The sequence below is a fragment of the Cricetulus griseus genome (assembly GCF_003668045.3).
Source record: "Cricetulus griseus strain 17A/GY chromosome 1 unlocalized genomic scaffold, alternate assembly CriGri-PICRH-1.0 chr1_0, whole genome shotgun sequence".
Taxonomy (NCBI): domain Eukaryota; kingdom Metazoa; phylum Chordata; class Mammalia; order Rodentia; family Cricetidae; genus Cricetulus; species Cricetulus griseus.
The window spans coordinates 267,480,781-267,507,683 of record NW_023276806.1 but is presented as its reverse complement, the minus strand read 5'-3'; the positions used below and the strand labels follow the sequence as shown (position 1 = coordinate 267,507,683).

The 26,903-nt window shown below is 44.9% G+C and overlaps 1 protein-coding gene across 1 annotated transcript in view; it reads left to right on the top strand.

Annotated features, from left to right (window-relative positions):
• Positions 1-15,357, top strand: part of Ccdc6 (coiled-coil domain containing 6) — a 98,552-nt gene extending 83,195 nt beyond the window's left edge. Inside the window, exons 7-9 of the mRNA XM_027395104.2 lie at positions 2,582-2,682; positions 10,055-10,179; positions 11,193-15,357. Of these exons, the coding sequence (XP_027250905.1) occupies positions 2,582-2,682; positions 10,055-10,179; positions 11,193-11,396 (430 nt within the window). The 3' untranslated portion in view covers positions 11,397-15,357. The remainder of the gene's footprint in view (positions 1-2,581; positions 2,683-10,054; positions 10,180-11,192) is intronic.
• The last annotated feature ends 11,546 nt before the right edge of the window (positions 15,358-26,903 follow it).

The following is a 26,903-nucleotide window of genomic DNA, read 5'->3' as shown; positions in this document are numbered from 1 at the left end:
AGTCCTGCTGTGGGTAGCATTGCTTTGAGACTTTCCTATTCAATATGATGTTGGCCATCAGGTTGCTGCATATATCCTTTATTATGTTGAGCTATACCCCTCCTATCCATGGTTTCCTTGGGTCTTTTGTTGTAAAAGGATGTTGGACTATGGAAATGGTGAAGCAGTTTCCACTAGGAGACTGCTGATATAGTTATTGACATGAGTGTGTTGAGCCATCCTTGCATTCTTGAAATCAAACTGACTGGGTCATGGCAAATGCTCTTCTTGATGTATAGTCAATCCCATTTACAAGCTTTTTTAGTGGGAATTTTTGAATCTATGCCCAGAAGAAAGATGGTCCTCTAATTTGCTGTTGTTAGTCCTGACCTGGTTTTGGAATCAGGAATACTGGCTATGTGAACTGAATGTGGCTGTGTTCTTCTCTTTGCTACTTTCTGGCGTATGTTGAAGAACTTTGGTGTTGCTTCTCTAGATGTCTGGTGGAACTCAGCATCGAGTTCTCTGGGCCTGGACTTCTAAAATTGTATTTAGTTGGGTTACTAAGTCAATCTCATTGCTTGAGATGGACTCTGTCTGAGCTCTTAGTGGCTTATGTCTTCTCAGTTTAGTTCTGATTAGTTGTGTGTGTTTCAAAGTGTATCCATTTCTTGTAGACTTGCAATATTTTAGAGTGTAGGTTTTCACACTGTACCCTAATGGCCCTTTGAATCTGATTGGTGTCTGTCTCTGTGTGTGTTTGGCTAAAGCTCTGTCAAACTTATCTTTTCAAAGGACCAACACTTTGTTTCATTGGTTATTATTATTAGTTGTTATTTCCATTTCATTAGCCTCTGTCCTGATCTTGGTATTTCTATTTATTGAGTTTTGAATTTGGCATTCTCTCTCTCTCTCTCTCTCTCTCTCTCTCTCTCTCTCTCTCTCTCTCTCTCTCTCTCTCTCTCTCTCTTACCTCTTTATCCTCGGGTTCTGATACTCTGTTGTTTTCACTGAATTCTGGGAATTTTTAATTTCCCTCCTGGCTTCTTCCATGACCTGTTATCATTTGGTGCTGTGTTATTTATTCTCCGTGACCTTTTGTGTTCTCTCTTCAGCTTTGCTCCAGTGTGAACAGGTAGAATGCAAGCAGTTAGTTAAACTTTCTTAATTACTTGCTAAGACTTGCTTTGTTCCTAAGATGTGATCCATTTTGGAGAAGGGTCCAAAGGCTCCCGATAAGAATGCGTATCCTGCACTGTTTTGAGTGGAATCATCTAAGGTGTCTGTTCCATTTCATCTGTGATATCTGACTGATGTTTCTTTGTTAGTTCTTTCGGTCTGGATGGCCTGTTGCTTGGTGAGCATGGGAACTGAAGTCTCCCTTATTACTGCTTAAGTCTGTGTCTTTACACCCCATGGTAATTATTTATGAAACCAATACATCCTCTTTACCTCTCCTGACTTAACTCTCAATTGAAGTCTACTTTGTTAGATGTTTCATCAGCGATACCTACTTGCTTTCAAGTTCCATCAGCTTAGAATATCTTCTCCTCCCTCTTACCACCTCAGGAGGCACAACCCAGGGCTTCGTGCATGCTGGGCAAGTACTGTGCCAGCTGAGCTGCATCCCCAGCCCTGCTTTTATTCTTCCATAAGTTATTCCAGGTACAATGAAGTTGCCTAGTTCAGTACCACTCTGCATCCCAGGACAGATAACGGAAGTGGTGGATCTCAGAGAAAGCAAACTTCAGACACTTCAGACCACTTAAAGGGGGGTGGTATTAACCACATGCCTGCATGTACAGTACAAAGAAAGGTCCTACCTGGTTTTACCATGGTGGGCTGTTTTAAAGAAGAGACGAAGACAAAGAGGCAGGCATATGATTTAGCTGTCAGTCAGGCTCCATTAACCTGCTGGGATTAGCGCCAGGGCTGACAGTACTCTGGGATGAAAGTACATGCCTGTTTAGCTTTAAAGCCAGGGAGGACGGTTTGACAGGAAGTCTGTCAAGCAGAAATTCCCTCCCATCAGCACCCTGGACTTGGATCACGGAGTGAAAGCCGATGGTCCCAATGATCACACTTGAGCATGTTCGGGGCTGACGTGACTTTTAAAAGTCAGGTGGAAGCTTAGACTCAGCACAGTGTGGCTGAGCGTGACCTGCCGAAGGTGCTTAGCACTGGTATCTTCTTCTGTTAAGTTCTAATGTGTGACTATCCATTAGCAGAGACTGCCTTGTGACTGTATGACACTCAACCCCAGGGAGCATATGTGTCTTTAAACTTAATGGGATAGCTTAAATATTGGTGAGCTTATTTGGTATTGGGTTTCAAATAGAAAAGTAAGCATAAATAAATGTCTGTGCTTCTGGGGTCACTGTGATGTGTGGCATGGCTATGACAGGCCTCTGGGGGTGGTGAGGTCTGTCAAACTGGAGCAGTTTGACTCAGGAGTCCTCACTAGAAATGTCCCCTGGGTACAGCCTCGCCAACTGCCTGGATTTTAACCTCAAGTTGTGCATTCACACCGTTTCTACTAAGATGTCTTCTAGGGACCACTTGAACACGGGTGTTTCAACTCCCTCTTCCTCTCTTCTTTTAGGTATTTTAATGAGATGTCTGCACAAGGACTAAGACCTCGCACTGTGTCCAGCCCAATCCCTTACACGCCTTCTCCCAGTTCAAGCAGACCTATATCACCCGGTGAGTGTGTCCTCCGCTACCGCAGTGTAGCTGTTTTCCGGTGGATTTTCGGGGAGTGGGGACTGGGCCTCACATGGGTTTAGCTGAGTCCTCCCCACCAATTTTCAGCTAGCTCTTCTGATACGTTTTATCGGCAGCCCTGGTTATGTTCCCCTCTATTTTGTGTTTTTTGTTTGTTTGTTTGTTTTTTCAAAAATAAGTCACCGTCCGTACTTAAACACAAGGACTGCGTGCTTTGTTTTGTTTGCTGCTATTATTTTATTATTTAGTGTTTTATTTTTCAACTTTTATTTTTAAGGACTTCACACCATCTGTCTGCCTCTTCTTCAGTATCCGCTGAGCTTTAAATGTGGATTCATTTTAAACCTAAATTTGATCTCAAAACTACTCCTTTCTGAAAGAAGACTGTGAGTCTTCTTTCAGTCTCAGGGGATGGGCAGGATTCCTGGGTAGACTTCCCAGATGCTCTACCGTGCGTCTTCTGTGGGGCTCCTTCACTGCATTCCCACTACGTTCATATCACTTTTGTTCTCAGTGATACTGTAGGCATCCTTCTTCCTGTTTTAAAATTGGAGAAGCTAATGGGGGATGGTCCTTCTGTGTACGTGTTTCTCTTATTGGTTGATGAATAAAACACTGTTTGGTGAATAGAGTCAGGAAGATAGGCGGGGCAAGGAGATGCGGAGAATTCTGGGAAAGGTAGGTAGAGGGAGCCCGCCAAAAAGAGAACCAACCACAAGATAGGACGCGCCAGGTATTCTCCAGTAAGATAAGGCCATGAAGAAATACATATATTCATAGTAATGGTTTAATAATTAAGACAGAGCTAGCCAGTAAGAAGCCCTAATCATCGGCCAACAGCTTTAGAACTAATACAGCGTCTGTGTGCTTATTTGGGGCTGAATGGGCAGCGGGACCTGGCAGGACAAGAAACAGCCATTCGTGACTTACCATCTCTTGAGTCATCGGGCCGGTGAAGAGGCCAGGGTGGGCTTCCTTGTCCAAAACCAGTGTTCCTCCCAGCCTGAGCTGCCTTCTGATACTTGAGTGATTTGTGAGCGAGGCCTGGAAGACCAGGAAGAAACAAGGCAGCTGTTCCTCTTCTCCTTTGATATTCAGGGCTTTTCTTTCCTGGCATGCTTTTATTCATCTGACCCCCAAAATACTCCTCAGTGTCCTGGGCCCAGCACCAGCACTGCTTGGGACTCCCATGTTGGTGGACAAGTACATGATCCATCCCATAAGGATGAGGATGAGGAGGTGAGGCAGAGGGTGGGTGCCAGGAGTATCAGGCAGAAGGTAGAGTCTGACACACTGCTAGCTGATGAACAAGCTACAGGTAGAGTTGAGGGACAAGTCTGTCGGTGGTGCCAGGCTGGAGGAGTAGCACCATAGGGGTGGCCTTGCAAAGGGTTTGTTAGGACTGTGGTTTGTTTTGTCTGAGGTCATGATTAAAACAAGGATTTCCCTTAAGGTTGTTAAAGGGGATATGATGCTCTAGAGCCACTGCAGTTAGGACAGTGTGGTAGAAATGTCTTGGCTTTATCAGTTTGGGCCCTGGCCAGCACGACAGTGACTTTTGATGCTATTGTTATTATTTTGTTATGTCTGTGAACTACGTATGTGCAGTGCCCTCAGAGGTCAGAAGGGAACATTGGGTCCCTGAGACTAGAATTACAGATGCTTGTGAGCCATCATTCTGTGGGTACTGGGGATTTACATCAGGTCCTCTGAAGAGAGAGCATCCAGTGCTCTAACCACTTAGCCATCTCTCTAGCTCCCTGCCCTTCTCCCTCTTCAAAGGAGACACTCAAAGCTAACAGTTACGAGTCTCCCACATGATGGTGACTGTCCTATTAGAGGTGTGAGCTTTCTGAGGCAAAGGAGACCAAGGATGACCAGGTGTTCGTTCCTGTCAAAGACGAACAGTGTGACTGGCCTTTGTTCCTTGTTTTTGCCAAAAGGCTGTTCCATCTGAATCCATTCCTCTTGTCTCCAGCGGCCTTAACTCTGTTCCTGAAAAATTCTCTTAGCTGCCTCTCCGTTTTCCCCAAATAGTGCTAGGCTTTCATCACTACAATAAAGGTCTCTATTTTTACCTTTTGATTTATTGGCATGAAAGGAAGACCTAAGTCAGGAGTAATGGGGGGAGGGTTACTTTGCAGCAGGCAGGAATGCCAACTCATGTTGAGTGTCATTTAACATCTTACTTGATCTGCTTAAAGCCAGCAAAGTTTTTAGAGGCATGTCATTTCCAAATGATAGAAAAAATGCTGCAGTCATTAGGGGGTGGTGATGGGAGGGTGCAAACAACAAGTGTCAGAGTTTGGTTTAGAATACTATTTCTGTTGTTGAAATGTTCTGCAAGGCAGTCTGAATGTGTCTGTATAATGGTGCTAAGATCTTCTCAGTAGCATGTTTGGATGTGTCTAAACCAGGAATGGGTATTAACTAGGTCCAAAAGCAGCTTTGTGTCCCCAGTAATAATAAGTGCACCTAGAAGCCAGATGTGGTTTCTATCTCCATTCTCCGTTAAAAGGAACCTGGGCCACTTGTAAAGATGGGTGTGTGTAGATCTGCAACATCTTGGCAAAGTAAAGAATTTCTCAGGAACAATGGTAAGGCTGTGACAGAGAGTCTGGAGCCCCTAGGCACCAACACTAGAACATTGTGACCGGTAAGGACCTGTGTAGGGCTATGACAGAGATTCAAGAGCCTCGGGTACCAAAGCTAGGACAGTGTGACCAATAAAAGCCATCTAATTATCTGCACTGTGGTGATGTTTCTATCAGCAGTGGGCGTCAGAGACCAGAGTACTTCCTAGTGCTGTTATTCTCTAGCAGTTTGGGGACACTCTGATCTCTCATTGAAATTGCTGACAGACATGTTTCTTAAAATGTGTCCCTGTCCTTAAGCTGCACTGAGTGTTTTCTGCTCAGCAGCCACAGTGTGCAGATTTCCAGGTTCAACAAAGGTTAGCTGTTATTATTGTTTATTCTTTAATATATTCCTGGGCCAAAGGGTGAGATGCATGGTGATTAAGATTTAAAGAAGAATAAAAATAAGATCCCCTGACTTAATCTTATATAATCGGCAGGGCCTGGGAGAGAGGGTAAAAACAATACACTAATAACTCATTTAGTTCTTTCAGTAATCAGGGGGTGTTGCAGCATCATGTTTGCTAATGGTGGGATTTATAGCACACTGAGATTAATATGTCCTTGTGTCTCAGTACCAGGGGACAGAGGTTGTCATCATTGGCTGCCCTGGGCACCATTCCCTTGATTGATTTGGTTAGGGTTAGAGTTAGAGTCACAGGGCTTGATGTTCATGGTTGAGAATTGCTGGCCTAGAACATCTGAAGGGGGTGGGGGGAGGGAGGGTGAAACAGGTGGAGGGAGGGGAGAGAGAGAGAGAATGAATTTAGGTAGGCAATAGAGTGTCTGAAGATTCTTGGTTAGTGGTTTAACATAATTAAAACTATTCCTCAGAAAAATTAACCTAGTTAAATAGGTTGGAATTTTTTTTGTTTCATGAAAGGAATCTATTTTTTAAATTTTACATTTTTATGTGTATGAATTCTTAGCCCGCACGTGTGTGTGTGTGTGTGTGTGTGTGTGTGTGTGTGTGTGTGTGTGTGTGTGTGTGTGTGTATCACATTTGTACCTGATTCCTTCAGAGGTCAGTAAGGGGGTGTTGGGACCCCTGGAACTGGATGGTTGTGAGACACCATGTGGGTGCTGGGAATTGACCCAGGTCCTCTGCAAGAACAGCAAGTACTCGTAACTCCTGAGTGTACTTAATCAAGAAATTCCTTGAACACTCTTTAAAATTAAGAAATTCCTTGAACACTCTTTAAAATTAAGAAATTCCTTGAACACTCTTTAAAATTAAGGAGCCCATTAAAATTAATGAACCCAGACCATGTGCCTGTAGACAGCGATTTTACCTTTGAGTGGCACCCCCCCCCCCCCCCGCGCGTGCGCGCACGCCTCCACCTCAACATGACTTACCTAAGAAGCAGAGTTAGGGTTTCATTCCTGGCCTGTCATTTGAAGCCAGCCTCTTCAATATCAGTGCATCATAAACAGCACATTAAATGGCCACTCTGCTCTAAAAGACCAGTGTTGGATCTCAGAACACCACTTTGTAAATGTGAGTCAAACATCAATGGGAAATGGGAAATCTATCAGACACATAGTCCCAGCGACCTTGTCAAGTCAGGAAGTAAGTTCTTAGCACTTGATGCTGAGGGCCCAGAAAAGTCCTGTAAGACTCCTGGTGTATCTTTGTGGAAGAAAATAGATAGTGCAGCTTGTTCCCATGAATTCGGGGCAGCAATAAGTGGTTAATACAGTTTGGCCTCCTGCAGGTCCTTAAAAGAAGATGATAACACCAGTCCTTGTCCAACCCTTCAGTATTAGTGGGGCTTTTTTGTGGTGGTTGTTGTTTTGTTTGGTTTTGTTTTTTCAAGACAGGGTTTCTCTGTGTAACAGTCTTGGCTATCCTGGAACTCACTCTGTAGACCAGGCTGGCCTCGAACTCACAGAGATCCGCCTGCCTCTGCCTCCCATGTGCTGGGATTAAAGGCGTGCACCACCACTGCCCAGCTCTATTTTAGTGTTTTTACTTCATCCAGTTTTATGGCTATATACTAGTTATGCTATGACCAGACATTTGACAGGAAGCAACCTAAGGGTCAAAGGGTGGGTTACAGCCTGTCCTGTCAAAGAAGAACATGGGACAAGCAAGTGAGGCAGCTGGTCACAATGCATCTACAGGCAGGGAACAGTCTGGAGGTGAGGTAGAAATATAAAACCTTAAGGTTCTCCTCTATTTATTCAAGTCTTCTGAGGCCCTACCTCTTAAGGGGGCCACAGCCTTCCTGAACAGCGCCATCTGCTGGGCACTAAGTGTTCAAACTCATGCGCCTGTGGAGGAGGGGTGGGACAGTGCACACTGAAGCCACAGCAAGGTCCTGCCTGTGCGGCTTTTCCATTTAGATGGTAAGAGTGAAAGGTGTAAGACACTGGATCAATGCAGCCTTCAGTACCAGCTCTCTAGGGCTTCTTAGACTCTGCACAATTAAATCATTCTGAATATTTCAAATAGGGCTAATTGGACACTACCCCAGGCCTTTCTAATGAGACAGACAGACAGACAGACAGTAAAGGGGTGTATGTGTGGGTGGGTACATATACTTTAAGGCAAGAGGACAATCTCAGGCATCGTTTCTCAGGAGTGAGCTGTCCGTCTTGTGTTTTCAAAGAGTGTCTCTCACCAGCTGAGCCAGGCTGACTGACTGACTGACTGGCAAGCCCCAGGGATCCTCGTGATATGTTACATGGGTGATGGGGGTAAAGCTCAGGTCCTCATGCATGTGCAGGAAGAACTTCACCAACTAAGCCATCTCCTCAGCCCTGATAAGTGTCACTCTCTTGGCTTCCTTCAGGAGAGCATTGGCATGCATGAGGCTTTTGTATCCTATATCAGACATTTCCAGGTTGCAAAGTTTGTATGCATGCACGCGTGAACACTGTGCACACACACACATGCACACCCAGTTGTTGTGTGTAATTATTACTGGTATATCTCCTCTCTTCCTTTTCTTACATTTGATTTGATTTTCATTGCTTTCTCGATTTCCCTTGGAGTCTTGTATCCTGTCAAGGGCTGAACGGGCAGTGTTTGACTTTTTTTTTTTTTTTTAGCTGTGGCAAGCACTTAGCCTGAGGTCTGCCTCTCTTTGAGTGGGTGACACTGCAGTTACCTCTGGGCACAGTCAGGGTTCTCCAGCAGCTCTTTGCTGTGCCAGAGCCTTTCTCCTGTTCTTCTTGGTCCCTGGCAGCCACCATATTCCTGTGCCTGCTTTGCCTTTTCAGACTCCACGTATCCAGGGAGCTGTACAGTATTTCTCCCTCTGTGACCTTCACACTTGGTGTAGTGCTCTCTGGGCTCATGCGAAAGGCAGGGTTTTCCACTTTTATAACAGAACAGGACTTGCCATCTGTGTCAGTTTCCTTTACCTGCTCAGTCACTGATGGCCAGTTAGGCTGTTTTCCTACTGCAGCTTTTGGCCACTGTTGAATACAGATGTGCTCTGTGACTCCATAATCCATTTGATGCTTGTGTATGGTATAACAGAAAGGGTGTGTGTTTGTTTATAGCAGGATTTCTCTTGGGCCACCAACCAGCTCCCAAATCATGAAATGGAGACTTCTTATTTGTTGCTGGTGGCTCTCTTGTCCCGCCAGGTCCCGCTGCTCTTCGAAGCCCCAAATAAGCAACAAAGACTTTTATCAATTATAAAATTGTTGGCCGAGGGCTAGGGCTTCTTATCAGCTAGCTCTGTCTTAATTATTAACCCATTTCTAGAAATCTATGTATTTCTATATGGCCTTATCTTACCGGAGAACACCTGGCGTGTCCTTTCTTCCCAATCTCCACATGGCGACTCTTTCTGCCTCCCTTTCCTAGAATTCTCCTTGTCTCATAGCCCTGCCTATCTTCCTCTATCAGCCAAACAGTGTTTTATTCATCTGACACACAATAAGATAAACACATATACAGTCTTACCTCATGCTTGCCCACTGGCTCTTAGAACTTACCTGTTTCTCTTCATCCGTGTTTTGCCTCAGAGCTTCTTAAATTTCTTTCTTTCTGTATAACTTACTTTCACTACTTCTCACATCTGGCTGGCTGGCTGGCCTAGCTTCTGGTTCCAGTCGTGTCCCTCTCTTTCCCTCATTCTCTTCTCTCTCATTCTTAGATTTTTCCTCCTACTTATTCTCTGTGCCACCAGCCCCACCTATCCTTCTCCTGCCCAGCTATTGACCACTCAGCTTTTTATTAGACCTATCAGGTGCCTTAGGCAGGCAAGGTGCAACAGCAACACCTCGTTACATCGTTAACAAAGGCAGCAGAAACAAATGTCACACAAACTTCACATAGTTAAAGTAATACTCCGCAGCATAAACACGTAACATCTTTGCATAGTTGACGTACTAGTCCACAATATTTGTTTGTTTGTTTGTTTGGTTGGTTTTGCCTGTGGATATGAGATTTTCCCAACACCATTGAAGAGACCAGTCCTGTCCACCTTTCCCTCCTCTCTCGTCAGCCGAGTAAAGGGTCATCTCATGGAATATGACCACATTCATGTCTGGATTTACTGCACGTCTCCAGTGCTTAGTTGTTTGTTTGTTTGTTTGTTTGTTTGTTTGTTTGTTTATATGCTCCTGCTTACCCAGCGTGCCACTGAGCGACCCCCACCTTTGCTTGTCTATTTTTATTTAGAACTTTCCTAGATGGTTGAAGATTCCAGACAATCAGGTTACAAACAATGCTGAACCTCTTTGCCCTTGTGTTTCAGGTCTTTCGTATGCAAGTCATACGGTTGGTTTCACACCGCCAACCTCATTGACTCGAGCTGGAATGTCTTACTACAACTCTCCAGGCCTCCATGTTCAGCACATGGGAGCCTCCCATGGCATCACAGTAAGTGTCATTGTTGGGGGCAGGCAGCTCCTCACTCACAACATGGTAGTAGCTGGTCTCTTAGGGGAGCCGTGGACTGCTGTTTGCCATTTGCTCCCTTCTGTCTTGGGTCACCTCTCCCTCTGGCCACAGAGTGTTCCCAAGAGTCTGACACAGAGTTCTAGTATTGAAACTCATATCCCAGATGGTGTTGACTCCTCTTCTTTTATGGAAATAGCCCACCAGAAATGTAATTTGAAGTTTGGACAATGTCTTCACTGAACTGTAGCCAGCTCCTTGCCATAAAGCGTTAGCAGTGGTTTCCATAATATCTGAAGTTCTCAACACCTTTGCAGTTAGTTCCCTGACTCTCGGTGGCCTTCCTAAAAGTTGCCCTGGCTTCTAGTTGTACTCTTTAATTTTCTGTCCTGGATCCAGGAGAGTCAAGTTCATCCAGCTATGGAGCTCCACTCAGGGGTTGCCCCGCGCCCTTGGCTGTGCGGTTGGCTGAGAGAACAGGAAGAAATACAAAAGTAGGATTGAAGAGAGAAAGTCGTTAAGACAGCCTTACTCTGTGAAATTACCAGGGCAAGTCTTTTGACTTTTGAAGGAGGTTGTGTAAAGGTAGCCAGTGTTGTATCATGATGCCTCAGAGTATGAGAAAAAGCCGAATGATGGAGGAAGCTAGGGACACACACAATTGACAGTGTTTTCGGGGATAATGTGACATCTTATTATTATTATTATTATTATTATTATTATTATTATTATTATTATTTCATTAAAGGGCCCAGTTGAGTGTTTGGCTGGAAAAGATGCATTATCATTTTGTGTGACTTCTTCACAGGCCTAGGTATGAGCACTACCTTGTTTATGTTGTCCCAGTTCGTTCAGGAACCACGAATGATAAAGAAGGAACCCGTGGCTTTCTTGCCCTTGTTGGTCTAGGTTCCGTTCTCCTCAGTACCAATTCAGGCTTTGTTGGAATTGAACTGATGTCCCAAACTGACCTGCTGTCCCTGTCCTCCCTACAGAGGCCGTCACCACGGAGAAGCAGCAGTCCCGATAAGTTCAAAAGGCCCACACCGCCTCCATCACCCAACACACAGAGCCCAGTCCAGCCACCTCCACCGCCTCCTCCGCCCCCCATGCAGCCCTCGGTCCCTTCGGCAGCCACCTCTTCGCAGCCCGCCCCTTCATCGCAGCAGCATTCGGTGCACCCCTCCTCCCAGCCTTAATGCATGAGCTTACTCAGAATTTCAAGTTGGGACTTGTCTGATGGAGCCGCCTTCTCAACACCAAAGGCTTCTTCCCTGGCATATTTGGATCTGATGTGTTTGCACTGAGGTTGTCTAGCTTCCCTCCTCATAGTGTTGTGAATGTCTGTCGGAAACGCAGCCAGTGTTGTGGGTCTGCAACAATAACCAGATGACTCTTTCCATCGGTGTTTTACTTGAATCAACTCTGTGTCCGTCATTCCCTGGCTGGAACGTTGCTATCTGGTATTTGGTAATGAGAAGCAGTGTGCAAAACCCCCCTTCTCCCACCCCCAGGGCTTCTTTTCTTGCCTTTTAAGTTTTGTAAACTAGGAAGGGAAATCTTTTTTTTTTTTTTTTTTATAATTTTCCTCTGTGAATTTTCGGGGAAGTCACTGAGCTGTTAGTAATTCTCCTTTTCCAGGTTCACAGTAGGGAGTTTACTGAACATACCAAGAATTTTTTGAGCACTACAGTTCAGACCTTTGCAAACCTAACTCTGTCTATAGGATTGGAAGTTAGATGAACCGGTGCCCACAACATGTCTAGTCTAGAGCTTTCTACAGACACACTTTTTACAGATTTTTTTTTTAATGTAAATTGACCGCAGTGTCTCTTGTAAAGCAGCCTACAGAAACAAGTCACACATGGGGATGTGTGGGATGGGAGTTATTGCCTGTTGAGATGCAATTCTTTTCCTTTCTCCTTAAATTTAATCCACCTAAGCCAGCCAGCTCCCCTCTGCCATGAGTGGATAGATGCCTTCCCACCAGTGATATTGATGCTGACTTGAATGTGGTCCTGGATCTCTTGCTGCGGGGGCCATGAGATTGTAGCAGAGCCGAAATGGTTACCCCTCCCATTCTTTTGTGTTGTCCTGAGACAGAGGGTGAGCAAGTATTTTCTAGGTGCGAAATGCTATGAGGAAGTACTGTTTGAAGTGTAGGCAGCCTTTTGGCACGATGGCTGAGGAGCACTTGGCTGAAAAGACGTGTAGCCAGCAAAGGAGCACAATGGCCTTGACAACTGCTCACTTTGCCCATCATAAGTAAGCCAGGAGAGTACCAAGAAGGTTCTGAACACGGTGGCCATTCATTCAGCACAAATAAATCCTTGGGTTTCGCTTCTGGGTGGAACACCGAGTGACTCTGTGACCACCTTCATTTCTGTTTGTCCGCGGTTACTTTGTGCTTTGTACGTAGTCAAGTGCTTTTCCCCGCCTGTGTTTGCATATTTATATATGCCGTGGATGAAAATAACTTCCTAGAGAATGTATATTTTATGATGAGAAGCGTGGATCTGTTGGATATAATCAGAGAACTGAAAATTAATTTATCAGTCATTTTTAAGAGCTCATGTTTGTGACAGCCATCTCTAATAGCAACTCCTCATGGAACACACTCCTGAGAACAAGGAATAAATATCCTGGTGACATTGTAGATATTTAATATTGTACAGTCTAGAAACCTCCATTTTTGCCTTCGAATGCATATTTAAGAGTTAACAGAAGGAAAAAGTGTTATTGGATAATAGTGTTTGACGGCATCTTAAGAACTTGAGAATAAGAACAACCTTAGGACAACCTTTCACCTCTTCCCTTCCACCCCTAAGCTGGGAATGTTACCCTCCGACGACCAGGAAGAAACTGTCGGTCTGTAAAAGTTTTATTTTTTAGGGTGTGTGTGTGATATACAGGCCATAGTGCCGTTATCAGACACAGGGTGGAGTCTGACTTTTCCTGTCAAGGCTTTAGGTTTTCCATGTCAGACTACACCCGGGCATCTCTCCAACAGCTCACTGACCCTCTCGGTACATGACCATTCCAAGGAAATTCTGAGGCTAGGGCAGAAGAATTCTTCCTTCACGGTACAGTCTTGATTTTTTTTTTTTTTTCCTTGTGAGAGAAGTATGGTATGTGTTTACAAAACTCTTTTCTGGGATTGTAGATTTCAGTACTGTTGGCCAGCAGTGTATACTCCAGCACACAAGTCCATTCTGTAAAGTTCTCCCTCCGCTGCCCATCAGTTTATTGCCTCCTCGAAGCACAAGAGCAAAGGCACTGCTGTGCGGCGAGCAGAGCCTCTTAGAGATAGGTTCTTGACGTTCGTTCAGACTTGTCCCGGAAAATGTCCTGCAGTTTCCTCTACATCCATCACACATCACCTCGAAATAAGCCCAACTCCTCTAACAGCACTTTTTAACATAATCCGGTTGCTTCTCCCTTCAGGCGGTAAGACCAAGAGAACAAACACTACATCTGAACTTAGGAAATTTCATGTCACTTTTGAAGCAAGTATTGATAGGTAAGAGAAACAGCTACTGATCCCCCCAGAGACAGGAGCCTCCTTAGTGTGGGTTGGGGCTGGACATGGCTCCTTTGGGTTCCCCACTCTCACAGGCTAACTCTGGATTAAAATCAGTAGCCATCATTGGCAGGTGAGGGCAACAATACCTTCAGTGGCTTCATTTCCTGTCTTGTTGACAGAGACCCTCGGGTACCACTGTGCTGCTAATCGGGTGAGGGTCTGTTCCCAGATGACCTTGCCTTTGATCAGAGCCCAGTCCACGCACCCAGCATCTGGCGCCTCTGGGCTCTGAACTGCTTTCTCTTGTCAAGCATGCTGGCATTCTAGAGAGAATTCTAGACCTTTCGCCGATGTGGAAGTGGTTAAGATTTTATTTATACGTCTTTGTTGATTGGAGAAGGGAGTTTTAAATTCTTAGCTCCTGAGACACAGACGAGTTGACCATGGAATGGCTATGTGACCAGAATGTGGCTTTGACACCTCATGCTGCTGTGCCTTTGTCAATGGCTTCTGATTTGACCAGTTGTAATTGATAATGTGAATTTTTGTTGATCCTCCAGTTGCAGGAAGAGAGTGTGTATCCCCCATGGTTAGGTAGACATGAACTTGTCCTGTACAGAGCTCTGCTTTTGAAGATCGCCCAGTAAGACAGGAAAAAGCATGGCGGTCCGTGCTTCACAAAGTTCTATTTTTTAAAAGTGCAAGAGAAAGAAGGTATTCTCTGTGTAACTTGATCATCTGTCTAGTACTTGTCTAATAGGGTAACCAATGCTGAGAGCTTGTAGTGATGACTACCAAAGACATGCGTAGTAAAACTTCTGTTTCCAAATTATTAAAGAGCCAGCCATTGACGCTGCTCCTTGGTTCCTTCTCGGGAGCCATTGTGAGAGACTAAACGATTCTTAGGGGCTTTTTGTTAAGTTTTAGTTTCTCTCTCTTTTTTTTTTTTTATTTTTTGATAAAAATGTGTTAGCCTACCGTTTTGGGGATCATTTCCCAGGATGCTCAGCAGTTGTGATTACTGGCCACACCCAGGTCGCCTGCCTCTCCTTGAGTGATCAATGGGATCCTCTGTGTGTGCTAGCATGGGTGCTGTGTGTGTGCACGTATGCGTGTGTGCATTCATGCCTTAACTTGGGTTACCGCTCAACTTTGCTGTTTGACTCGGTCCTCGCCATCATCAGATTGTATTGTGCATCTTGATCTGAACTTCATCCTGGCAAAAAAAAAAAAAAAAAGAAAAGAAAACAAGGTTGTAGGCACCGCAGGTTGGAATGCATTCCTTTGGAAGACTGTCCAGTCAGATGCACCCTGAGTTGTCTTTATGGACTTTATTTGGGACTTCATTTGGAAAGAAAGCAGACTGTCAAATGGGAAGATGTCAACAAGGAAGAGAGGAGAGCCAAATGCTATGCCCTCTGCCTCTGCATACCCGTATGCTCTGTGTGTTGTTCTGATAGCCTGTCTACAGCTTGACTAGCTTGGAGTTCAGGTAATGGTGGCAATCCTGACATTCTCTGTTGGAGTTTAGAGAGATGTAAGACGTCCAGTTAATGTCTTATTTCCTTTATGTTGATCAGTCTTTAATACATGTGCTGAATCAGAAAACATAAATAAAGATAATTTTTTAAAATGTATCCCTTGAACCATCAACTCCCTCTCTTTGTTTTCTGGTCTTTTGATTTGGAAATCACCGTTGTTTGGTGTTGGCTCCAACAGACCTTCAAAGGAAATTCAATTATAAACTCTAAAGGCATCCAGAAGAAGTAAATGTAGAAAGGCAGTGTAATTGGGGCTGGTGTGGTTTTCTTTTTATGAAATACTTAAGAGGGAAAAAAATTATGCTTGTGGGTATTTTGCCTGCCTGTATGCCCATGTACCACATGTGTTTAGTTCCTTTGGAAGTGAGAAGAGGGCATTGGATTACTTGCAACTAGACTGAGGAGGTGTGAGCCACCATGGGGATGCTGAGAACTGAACTCAGGTCCACTTGAAGAGCAGCTGGTGCTTTTAACCACTGATGTGTCCCATGTCTTAGAGCCTTGATAGACTGCTTGTTGCCCCGATATGCTGTATTTCAAGTTCAAACAGCATACACTATGCTATAAAATAGAAAGGAAAGCTACACTCGCAAAATGTCACCTATGGACCCACACGTATAGGCATGTACCGTAGGACATTTCAGGAATTGCTGATACCATCCCATTGAGTCAAAACCTATCTTTCCCCCACCCCATGCCTTTTTTTTTTTTTTTTTTTTTTTCTAATACAAGGCTATACTTTGGATCAGAGACTTCCAGGGCAGTGGTGGCTTACACCTTTAATTCAGCATTCAGGAGGCAGAGGCAGGCAGAACTCTTGAGTTTGAAGTCAGCCTGGTCTATAGAGTGAGTTCAAGGCAGCCAGGGCTACATAGAAAAAACCCTGTCTCGAAAAGCAAGAGAGAAGACAGAAAAGGAATTGATTTTTAGGCAGTTTAGAACAGGTGGGTATAGCCTCCATCCCAGTTTCACTAGTTGGGGGTGCAGGAAGCTTGGAAGTGATTCCTGGGATTGGAGTCAGTGGTGGGAGGAAAGTCAACACAGGGTAACTGGACTGGCTGCTTTTTAGCAGTGAGGGCAGCTGGAGCTGATCTCCAGTGCATGGCTAAGGGAGACCTCACACAAGCTTCAGAATTGTCCTAAAAGAAGGTAGGGCTGTTGGACTACCAACTCCTTTTACCAATTTAATAAAAGCAACTCTGGGACAAAAGGCCTCCCTCTCTACATGCAGGTTTTCTGTGCTGAGTTTCAGAGTCTTGAGACACAGCAAATGAATGTCCACCCCATGCATTAGGGATTCCAGCAAATGGCAAAGGTTACCACGGTGAAGTCAGACAGCCTGGGGGGGGGGGTAGCAAACCATCTCACTATCACTGATTCAACCTGAGGTGTTGATAGAAAATTGGAATTCGTTTTTATATGAGGCGTTTTAATTAAACAAAAGCAGATTGCTGATTTCTCATGAAAAAGTCAAGTGCTGGAAGGCTGCCATTACACAATCATCATGGGCTGAGGCGTTGATGTACCTGGAAGGCAGAGAGCACCTGCCTCTTCAGAGCCACTCTGTCAGCCACTGCGGTATGGACCTGCAGGCTTCTGAGTTTGTGACCTACTTGGAAAGAACGTATGTTGCATACAGGAAGTTCAGTACAGCTAGTTCTTGTGTGCATGCATGGGAAAGAGGAACAGAAAATTAAAGCCTGCTTTGGAGAAAAGGCATACACCAGAAGTTCCTGGACTTAAGTCCAGATAGTAAAAAAAATGTATCCAGGGGACCGTGGTAAATGAGCCTTCCCTGAGGACCTCAAGCTATAAAGTAGAATTAGTGTTCCCAGGTTTTCATAGCTATAGTAATCTCTAATGCAGTGGTTCTCGACCTGTGGGTCTTGACCCCTTTGGGTCACTTAAGACTCAGGAAACACTGACGTTTGCATGATTTGTAACAGTAGCAAAATTAAAGTTATAAAGTGGCAGTGAAGATAATCTTACGGTTGGAGGTCACCACAACATGAACTGCAAATCAAGGGTCACAGCATTAGGAATATTGAGAACCACTGGTCTAATCTGTTCCTTGTAAGATGGGTCTCTTTGGTTTTTTGAGACAGAGTTTCTCTGTGTAATCTTGGCTATCCTGAAACACATATTGTAGACCAGGCTAGCCTTGAACTCACAGAGATCCACCTGCCTGGGCCTCCGGAGTGCTGGGAATAAAGGCATGTACCACCACCGTCCTGCTGCAAAAAGGGTCTCTTGGTGTAGGATTAGCAGGCTAAACTGAGGCAGGACTCAGGAGTCTAGCATTATAAAGAGATCCAAAGAACAGGATGTTTAGAAAGCCCTTGTAATAAGAAATGTTTTTTACTCTTTTGGCTCTTTAGCCTTTTGGGGGGTCCTGCCACACAGCTCCAAAGCAAATCACACACAGAGGCTTGTTCTTATTCATGAGTGCCCAGCCTTAGCTTGGCATGCTGCTTGCCAGCTTTTCTAAAGTTATCCAGTCTACCTCTTCCCTCTGGGCTTTTATCTTCCCTCTGTATATCTATATATCTTTACTTTTTTACTCTGTGGCTGGCCAGTTCCTAGGTGCCTGGCCCCTGAAGTCCTCTCTCGTTGCTTGGCTTGCCTCAGTGTAATTTAAGTGTCAATGTTCTACAACCTGATGACCTTGTTCCTAGATGTAATAGTTAGCTCTCATGTGCTTTGTCCAGCACATCTGGGCTTGAGGTCAGTAGAGGCTTTGGCTGTACAGCAGCCGTGTCCATCCCTTGGCCCACAGGCCACGTGACCACACATGACTGAGAATAGCTATGAGTGCAGACCAACAGAAAAATCTGAAACTTATTTAAACATGTTTTTTGCTGTGAGAATGGTTGGTTGGTTGGTTGGTGACTTCACTGGAGTGTTCTCAGGCATGAACTTTGTTGATGACAGTGTGGAACACCACGGTGTTACAAAGTCTGGGTACCTTGTATGCTTTGGTGCTTGGCGATTCCCTCCCTGGGTGGGAGATGGGGAAACAGTGATTTATGTAGGAATCCCACAGCCCAAGCATAGCTACAGGCTTGGAGCAAGCATGGGAATGGATATGACGGAGGACAGGCAGAGAGGAGACTCTTGGGAATCTCAGGACCCTGAGACAGCTGTCATGTGGGAAGCATCTCTTGTACCAAGAGCTAATCTATCACTCTCTGTGTCTTTGTCACGGTGTGGTTTTCACATTCACTTTTCCACCCTCCCTGCCTTTGTCTTCCTTCGCCATCACCCTGTGCTTCAGCCAGGACAGGAGCCCAGAAGCTATAGAAGCAAGAACATGAGTTAACAGTGGGAAGAACTCAGGTGGTCCTGTGTTGGATGTTCTAGATGGAGTTGGCTGCTCCTCATCCTTGTGTTTCACAGACTTCAAAGGACCTGCCTGGAGTCCTTGGCAAGGCCAAAGAGTCGGCTTCCAGAAACGGGATCTTAGCCACTTCCTGGGCAAAAACAGTCTAAGTGAGATATAGGATGACAGGTCAGCCCTCTGATGGCATGGCTCCAAGGTACACTCAGTGTCCTGCTTGCCGTATCAAACACTTGTAACATCTTCTACCACCTTGTCACTGTCCCTAGGTCATAGTATTCAGAATAACATTATGAAAATGTTTGCTAACTGGCCACATTGTGTCAGCAGCATGTTCCGTTAAATCAACCCTTTCCCCATGTATGTGGAGGTCAGGGAACAGCCTTGGATATTGATCAGAACCTTCCACCTTATTTAAGACAAGGTCTCTTACTGATTTTTTTTCCCCACTGTGTATCCAGGCTAGCTGTCCTGTGAGCACTTGTAAATTCCCTTCCCTGCCTCCTCCCATCTTTTCAAGGGAGTATTGGAGTCACTGCTATATCTGACTCGGTATATTTTGGGAATCTAAGCTCAGGTCCATATGCTCGCACATCAATCACTGTATGAAATGGACTACCTCCCCAGCCCATGACAGGGTATCTTTGACATTCTGAGCCCCCGTTCTGTGTGGATCATCACACCTTTCATCTTGGTTCTTTTGTTTGTTTTGTTTGTTTATTTGGTTGGTTGGTTAGTTTTTGGTTTTTCGAGACAGGGTTTCAACTGTGTGGCCCTGACTGTCCTAGGACTCGCTCTGTAGACGAGACTGGCCTGGAACTCACAGAGATCCACCTACCTCTCCCTGCAAGTGCTGGAATTAAAGGCATGTGCCACCAACACCCAGTTCATCTTGGTTCTTAAAACCAATGGCTTATGAAACTAAAAGTGAAAACTCTGAGGCAAGGAAACCCCAAATACCCAATGTTCTCTCTGTCCAGAGGGCAGAATGTGTTATGCTGTGGGGTTGAAGTATAAATCAGAGCGAAGATTTCTTTGGATTCTACCAGTACCCAGGTTTCTAGTTCTTAAATCACATTCTACCGCATAATCTGAAGAAAACTTGTTTTTCCTTGCTTTTAAAACCTTGCTCAGCCCATCACCTCAGCACTGTTCAACTGAGAGGGCAAGTCGAACAGCCCAAGCAGGAAGGAGTGGATGTGCTTGTAAAGCAATTAAACAGTAAATGTTGTTTTTATGATATTCTCTGTGTGCTTTAGGCGAAAACAGTTGCTTTAAATTGGCAATACAGCCCTAGTTGATGAATAAATTTCATTGCCATTTAGAGAGAGGAAAAGGCTATTCATATTACTGGGCCACTTTATACAGAGAACCCCCCACCCCCACCCCTGCAACTACTTTGAGGCTAGAGGGAGGGAGAGGACCCGGGTTTGACCAGACTGTGTAAGAGCCTATGCCCTGAGTTACATTTCATTTATTTGTGGAGAACAAATGGATTTCTTGTCGAGCTTAGATTGGCCTAGTTAAGTCTCTAAAGGAGAGTTTGTCCATGAAGCATGGCTTGTATTGAGACTTTCATTTCAACAGGGCTTGCTGTCCCCAGTTCTGGTTTCAGAAACAAAATACACAGTGCATTTGGCTCTGGGCATGACTCCTTTGCCTCCCTCCCTGCCTGCCTGCCTGCCTTCCTTTTACCCCTTCCTTCCGTTTTACCACCAAGATGGCCACAGATGTTGCTGTCGTTTTGAGAGCATGGGATTAAGAACATGGCCTTGGAACCAGAATGTCTGCTACCGAGCATGTGACCTCTGACACCTGTGTCGTTGGATGAGTGATGTAGCCACTATGGATCTGTCTTCTTGTCTTTGCCATCAGGCTGTGGGGGGGTACGTTTGTCACCTGAGTGACACTGTCTGCAACTGAAGCTGAGAACTGTTGTATTCACCTGTGTTCAGTGCTTTTCCAGACCCAACATTTTAGCCAGTGTAGTTTCTCGAATCTCTTTTTGTTTTATGAAGTTACAGGTAAACACAAAGATAGTTGTATTCTTTAACAGTGATCTGATTTTCCTGGCACTAGCATGGTAATATTGTAGATGAAACTGATAATACCACCTTTTAGAATTCTTCAGTCTTTCCTACTGGGTGCAATGGTGTACACCTGTAATCCCAAAGCTCGGGAAGTGTCGCTTAACTTGGTTAGATTTAGGATCGCCAAGGAAAGGCACTTCTGGGTGTGTCTATAAGGGTGTTTCCAGAGAGGTTTAACTGCAGAGCGAAGACACATCTTGGATGTAGGTGGCAGGGTTCTGTGGGCTGAGGTCATGAAGTGAATAAAAAGGAGGAAATGAATGCTGGATGGCATCTGTCCCTGCTTCCTGACTGGACACAGTGTGACCAGCCACCACACATACCTGTGGTCTTGACATCCCCCCCCCACGATGGACTATATCCACCTTTACATTAAGAGCCCAGAAAGCTCCCTTCTCTTCTTAAATTGCTTTTGAAAGATGTCATTGGTAAAGCGGCAAAAAGAAGAATTAATTCATAGAGGCAGAAGGGTCGTGAATTTAAGGTTGGCACAGCTACAGTGCAACCTTAACCACCATCCTGTGTACACACAAAGAAATAAAATAGTTTCCTTGGTTTTAGGTTGTGCATGGTGGTACACACCTGTCATCCCAGGCCTTGGAAGGCTGAGGCAGGAGGATGGAGAGTTTGAGGTCAGCCTAGCCATCACACAAAGGGAAAAAGGTGGGAAAGAAGAAAACACAATACTCATCTTGTATCGTCTGTGGGATGTGTTGACTTGTTAAGATTGACTTGCCAAGTCCCCAGTATACAGGTGGAATAACTGCCATTCAGGTCTAAGAACTGACCAGAACTCTTCATCTGGGCGGGGGCGGGGGAGTACGTTTGCATCAGCCACAGAAGATCCCCCACAATGGGCACAGATAGTGTCACACAGCAATCACTGTTAGGTAAACAGCACTTATCTGTTAATACTCAAGACAACGATGTTCAGTGGAACTTGGGTCTAAGCTGCTCCTCTGATGATCTGAACAGTTGGATGTTCAGTGTGAGCAAGGGGCTTGGAAGCACACATCTGGAAATTTTCGAAATACAGGTTTTCAAAAGAAGAGAGTCCCTCCAGCCAGAAGCCACATCCTGACTCTTTTCCCTCTGACCACATCAGGTCTTCGGGTTGCTTTGGAGATACCGTGTCACAAGATCTGTTTCCCTCTCCCCTAAGCTACTGTGATTTTAAGATGGTCCAGGGATTCTCAAGGGAGAGCAAACAAACTTCAAAACAGTCCATAATCGAGATGAGGACATGGCTGAGTCAGTAGAGCACTTGCTGGGCAAGAATTGGGGACCTGAAGTTTGGTATCCGGAATACATATTAAAAAGCCAGTTATGGTGACAGTGTAGCTATTCCCAGAACTGGGGAGGCAGAGACAGGTGGATCACTGAGACTTCATAGCTAGCCAGCCTAGGATACTTGTCAAGTTCCAGGTCAGTGAGAGACCTAATCTCAAAACAGTGGACAGTGTCTAAGGCAGCGGTTCTCAACCTTCCTAATGCTGCAGCCCTTTAATACAGTTCCTCATGTTGTGATGACCCCCAACCATAACATTATTTTCGTTGATACGTCATAACTGTAATTTTGCTAGTGTTATGAATTATACTGGAAATATCTGCTATGTGGGATCATGACCCACAGGTTGAGAACCACTGGTCTAATGAATGAAACCCATACCTTAAAACACACATCCCATATAACCCCCCACAAACACAAATACACTTAACAATTTTAAAGTCCACTCATTGATAAGTAGACTAGGTTACGTTTATAAATAGGAAAAAAAATAGGAAATGACAGAAAAGGGTCAGGAGTGGTGGCTCAGCCTTTAAGAGCGTGTACTGCGGTCACAGAAGACCAGGGTTGAGTTTCCCGAATCTACATTCGGTCACTCACCTGTAACTATAGCTCCAGTGGACCTGACATTCTTATGCAGCCACATGCATGTGGCATTACACACATACAGAGACACATTCTCATAAATAAAACTAAAACAATGAAGACCCAGTGAAAAGAAGGGTGAGAGAGCAAAGTTAGTTCACCATTAGACAAGCCTTGCACTCTCCGCATGAAGGAGACTCTTGTTGCTAACATGGGGACCTATCAATGGTGGAGGAAACTATCCCCGCCTAATGGCTTATTTGAGCTTTGTGTAAGCATATTTTTGTTACAATTCATCCCACCTGTGTCTGTCAGTTCCTTTCCACTCGCCTCCTCCCATGACAAACTGGCTCATGTTTCTGCCTAACACTCTAAGCCAGTTATTAATAACAGCCCAGTGAGCTCTGTATCCACCAAGAGCATATGGTTATGAAAGGAAGAGCGACCGTTCCCATGACTTTGGACTTGGCCCGTCGAACCCCTGAACGGTAAGTGTTGGGTTGGTGTTTTTTTAAACAATGTGGACATAGGAGAGCTTAGTATGACTCCTGCTTGTTTCTCCTAGGAAACAATGGACGGTAAAACTTGCTGAGACTCACAAAACCTTTGTCCACTGCCTGTATTTCAACATCTCTCCCAAGTTTTATGAGCCTGGTGATAAAAAGAGATTAATGAATTAGAATCCTACTCCTTTCAGTTTTGGCTAAACGGCAGAAGGAGCAGGTGATTAATAACGCTGGGTATAAATGGCTAGGCCAAGCAATGGAGGCCAAGCAGCTTGACACATCATCTTGTGTTTTACCTCAAAGGGAGTTTTCACTTCCAGGAATCCATGTGGGAGAGCTGGAGCAGACACGAGGCCCTGCCACTTTCCCATCTTCTGCGCTTGGGTCAGAGAGAGCAGCCTGCTTGCACACATCCATTGCTTGCTAGTTTCATAACCAAAGGGCTTTGTCTTTGTGGCCCTCTTTGTAGTGGTTACTTCTCAGAGGCCTGCAGAGTAGGTCACTGTGCTTTCCATCTGGCAAGAGAGGATCATGGAATCCAGAAAGCCAGATGCCTTGCCCTGTCCTCATGAGCAGGGCTGATGCCTGAGACTCCAGTCCTTCTTGGAGGCCATGTACTAGCCTAGCTCTCTGGGTAGGTTGTGTGAATTCTATTCCTGAGCATGTGTGTGCCTGGATAGAATCTGAGCAGGAGCATTGTGATGAATTGGAAAGACACAGGCGTGGGCCAGGTTAGGACAGTTTTAAGACTGCATACGGGGATTCAGCCCCTCTGAGCCTTGGTTTCCCCACTATGAAAATTGTTACTTATCTAGCAGGGTTTGGGGTGTTGGCTAATAATGTCTGTAAGTGGTTGTGAATAATGACAACTATTTTAATATTATCTACAAAATCCCTTATGTGTTGTATTTTATCTTCAGAATCATCCACCACTTCCAATTCGATTGCAGAGTCTACAAACACTGGGCTTGATAGGAAACAGTCTGAAGAACAAGCTCTTGTTGAACTGCCCCATTTGATGTATTTGTTTTCAGAACAATGTGTGCTGCGTTCGTGTTGTGAGTGAATGGGAAGATCCTAGCTTGCTTACAACTCAAGACTTAATGCTACAGCTGGGATCAGAGATAACGGAGTAGCTCCACCCCTAAGCCTCCTGGTCAGGGACAACCAGCATTCCCCCACACACACACCCCTGTTTTCCTCTGATGTGCACTTCTGTGGATCTCTTTGCTTACACAGAACAGAGAGGAAGGTTGTCTGGACTCCAGAGGCAGGATGGGATTTGTGTTTTCCTCTCTAAGTTTACTCTATGCAAAGGTATATTGCTTTTCTGCTGTGTAAAAGGCACAATGCTGGGCCAGAACATCCCATAAGCTATTTATGTGGTAAGAGAAAATGGTTATTTTGTGAGTAACTCCAATAAGAGAGTAGGCTTCTTCGTGATTCAGAACTTTGGGGGACCTCCAACCTGATTATCATTATCTTCATAATGGCTTGATGAGCATAAAAAATGACTTAAAGATAAACTTTGCTGGGCATGGGAGATGGCGGCAAAGTTCTTGGCACACAAGTATGAGGGCCTGAGTTGAGATCTCCAGCATCTATGTAAAAGTTGAGTATGGAGGCAGGAGATGGCTTAAGACCACTTATGCTCTTCAGAAAGACCTAAGTTCAGTTCCTGGCACCCACATGGTGGCTCACAAATTTATCCAAATTCCCGTACCTGTTTCTTCAACCCACCTGAAAGGTGGCTGTTGGGAGCTGTTGCATGTTGGGATTCTCTTGTCAAGCCTGGTATCAAGAATATTCAGCCAAAGCTCTGGGCTTTTCATTAGGCCTTATAAGAGTGCACTCTGGCTGTGAGTCTTGGGGTGGGGAAGCTTAGTGGATGATAACATTTTGATCATTGGACTTGCAGACTGTGTCTAATACACTCGTCAATACCCATGTAATATAAGAATCAACATACAACTTACTTATTGGTGAGAATGCGGTGGCTAAAAACCCCCAGCCCTTCAGGAGCCCCAGTAGTGGGTAAGGAAGAGGACACTTTTATGCATGAGTACCAAAGGGGTTTGAAAGCATCTGAAGCATGTGTGGGACATGGTGGTGACGTGAGAAGAGGGGTATGATGAGTAGTGTGGGCGAAAGACAAAGGACAGAGATGACATGGAAGGAGAAGCATGGGCAGAGTGGCGAGAGCCAGGACCTGGAACCCCTCTTCCCTCTGACACCTGACAGTCAGATGGCCCTTCCCAAGTGCTACCAGCCAAAGCAGAGCTTTGCTGACCGTGTGTCCTTGTGTCCCCTGGGTTCACCCTCCTAGGGCTTTCTATCCACATGCCTGCACTAGCCACTCCCTCACTCTTCTCCTGGTTGGGTACAGGGAAGGGCTGGCTTTCTGATTCTGATGACTCAGTATTTACACAGAACCAGGCAGCATGCTGGGCTCTTCTTGGCTTTTGTTCTTATCAGTCCTGAGAAAACTACAGTGCTTAAGCCTATGGCCTCAGTGCCAAGAAGATTTCTTTCCAAATCCCAAGTCACAGCTTGTTCAGCATGTGACCTTGGAGAGATTATTGATCTCTCTGGGCTCTGGTCCCTCCAACTGAGAGAAGACTAGTGTTAATTTCCAACTGCTGGTGTTTCACAAGCTTAATATCAAAGTGTGGCAGGTCAATTAATGCTAGCCATGAAGTCAATCATTCAAGACGCCTGCCAGACAGACTTGATTCTCTCTGTTCTCCCAGATGAAGTAACATGCCTCTTCCAAGAACTACACAGCCAGCCAGGAGCTAAATCAGTTCCATCCAGCTCCAGATCCTCCTCTTTTCCCTTCTCCTTGTTCACTGTCCACGTGTGGCCAAATATGTCTTTGTTTTCAGTTGAAGTTTGCTTTGTCAGATTTGTGGTGTGGACCTGACCTGCTGGATAGTTCCTGTGTTCCCTTGTGTTTTACATTACGTTGAACTTTCTGGTTGTATGTTGGCCTGAATCAGAAATGCTGGGGGAGGGGTGACAAAGGCAGATTCTTTCTTTACAAATGATGAAGCCTGGTGAAACACAGGCTAACTACTTTGAATGTCAGAAGGTTGCTAGATAGTTATGGCTCCAGCTCTGAGAACAATGGTCAGTGACCCTGACCAAGTCAGTGCCTCTCGAGATCTCATGTGTCAAAATGAGAAGATGATGAAAAATGAAAGTTCATTCTGGTGCCAGCATCTCTTTAATACCTTCACTACTAATTACTTGTCTTAGCTAGAAAGAAGAAAATCACCTTGAAATTATGGCATAATCAGTAAGCTGGCTACAGCAATCAGGACTGCAATCATCTTAATGCCATAAGTTCTTCCTTTATTTGCATGCATGTTTTCTCCTATTCAAGGTTCATCCTGATGAATGCAATCTTTTCTCTTTGTTAAGTCCTTCTCTGATGTGATTCAGCTTTGGGCATCCTTGAATGGGACCTTGGTTAGCCCAGGTAATACAACTTGAGCTGATAGTTCAGAAATTTATAGAGCACACAAAATCCATTTACCATTGATTTACCATACATTTCCATCTAGTTCCCAAATCACTTACATTTGGAGACCTTAGTGGCTGCATATCTCCACTGTGCCATATAAGCAACTGCAGGCCCTGACAATCCTGTGGCAAATGTCTGTCCCGCCAGCTACTTGACTCAGTTCCCCAGTTAGAAGCAAGCATAGAAGAAAGAGGAGGAGGAGGAGGAGGAGGAGGAGGAGGAGGAGGAGGAGGAGAAGAAGAAGAAGAAGAAGAAGAAGAAGAAGAAGAAGAAGAAGAAGAAGAAGAAGAAGAGCAAACATCTAAACAGA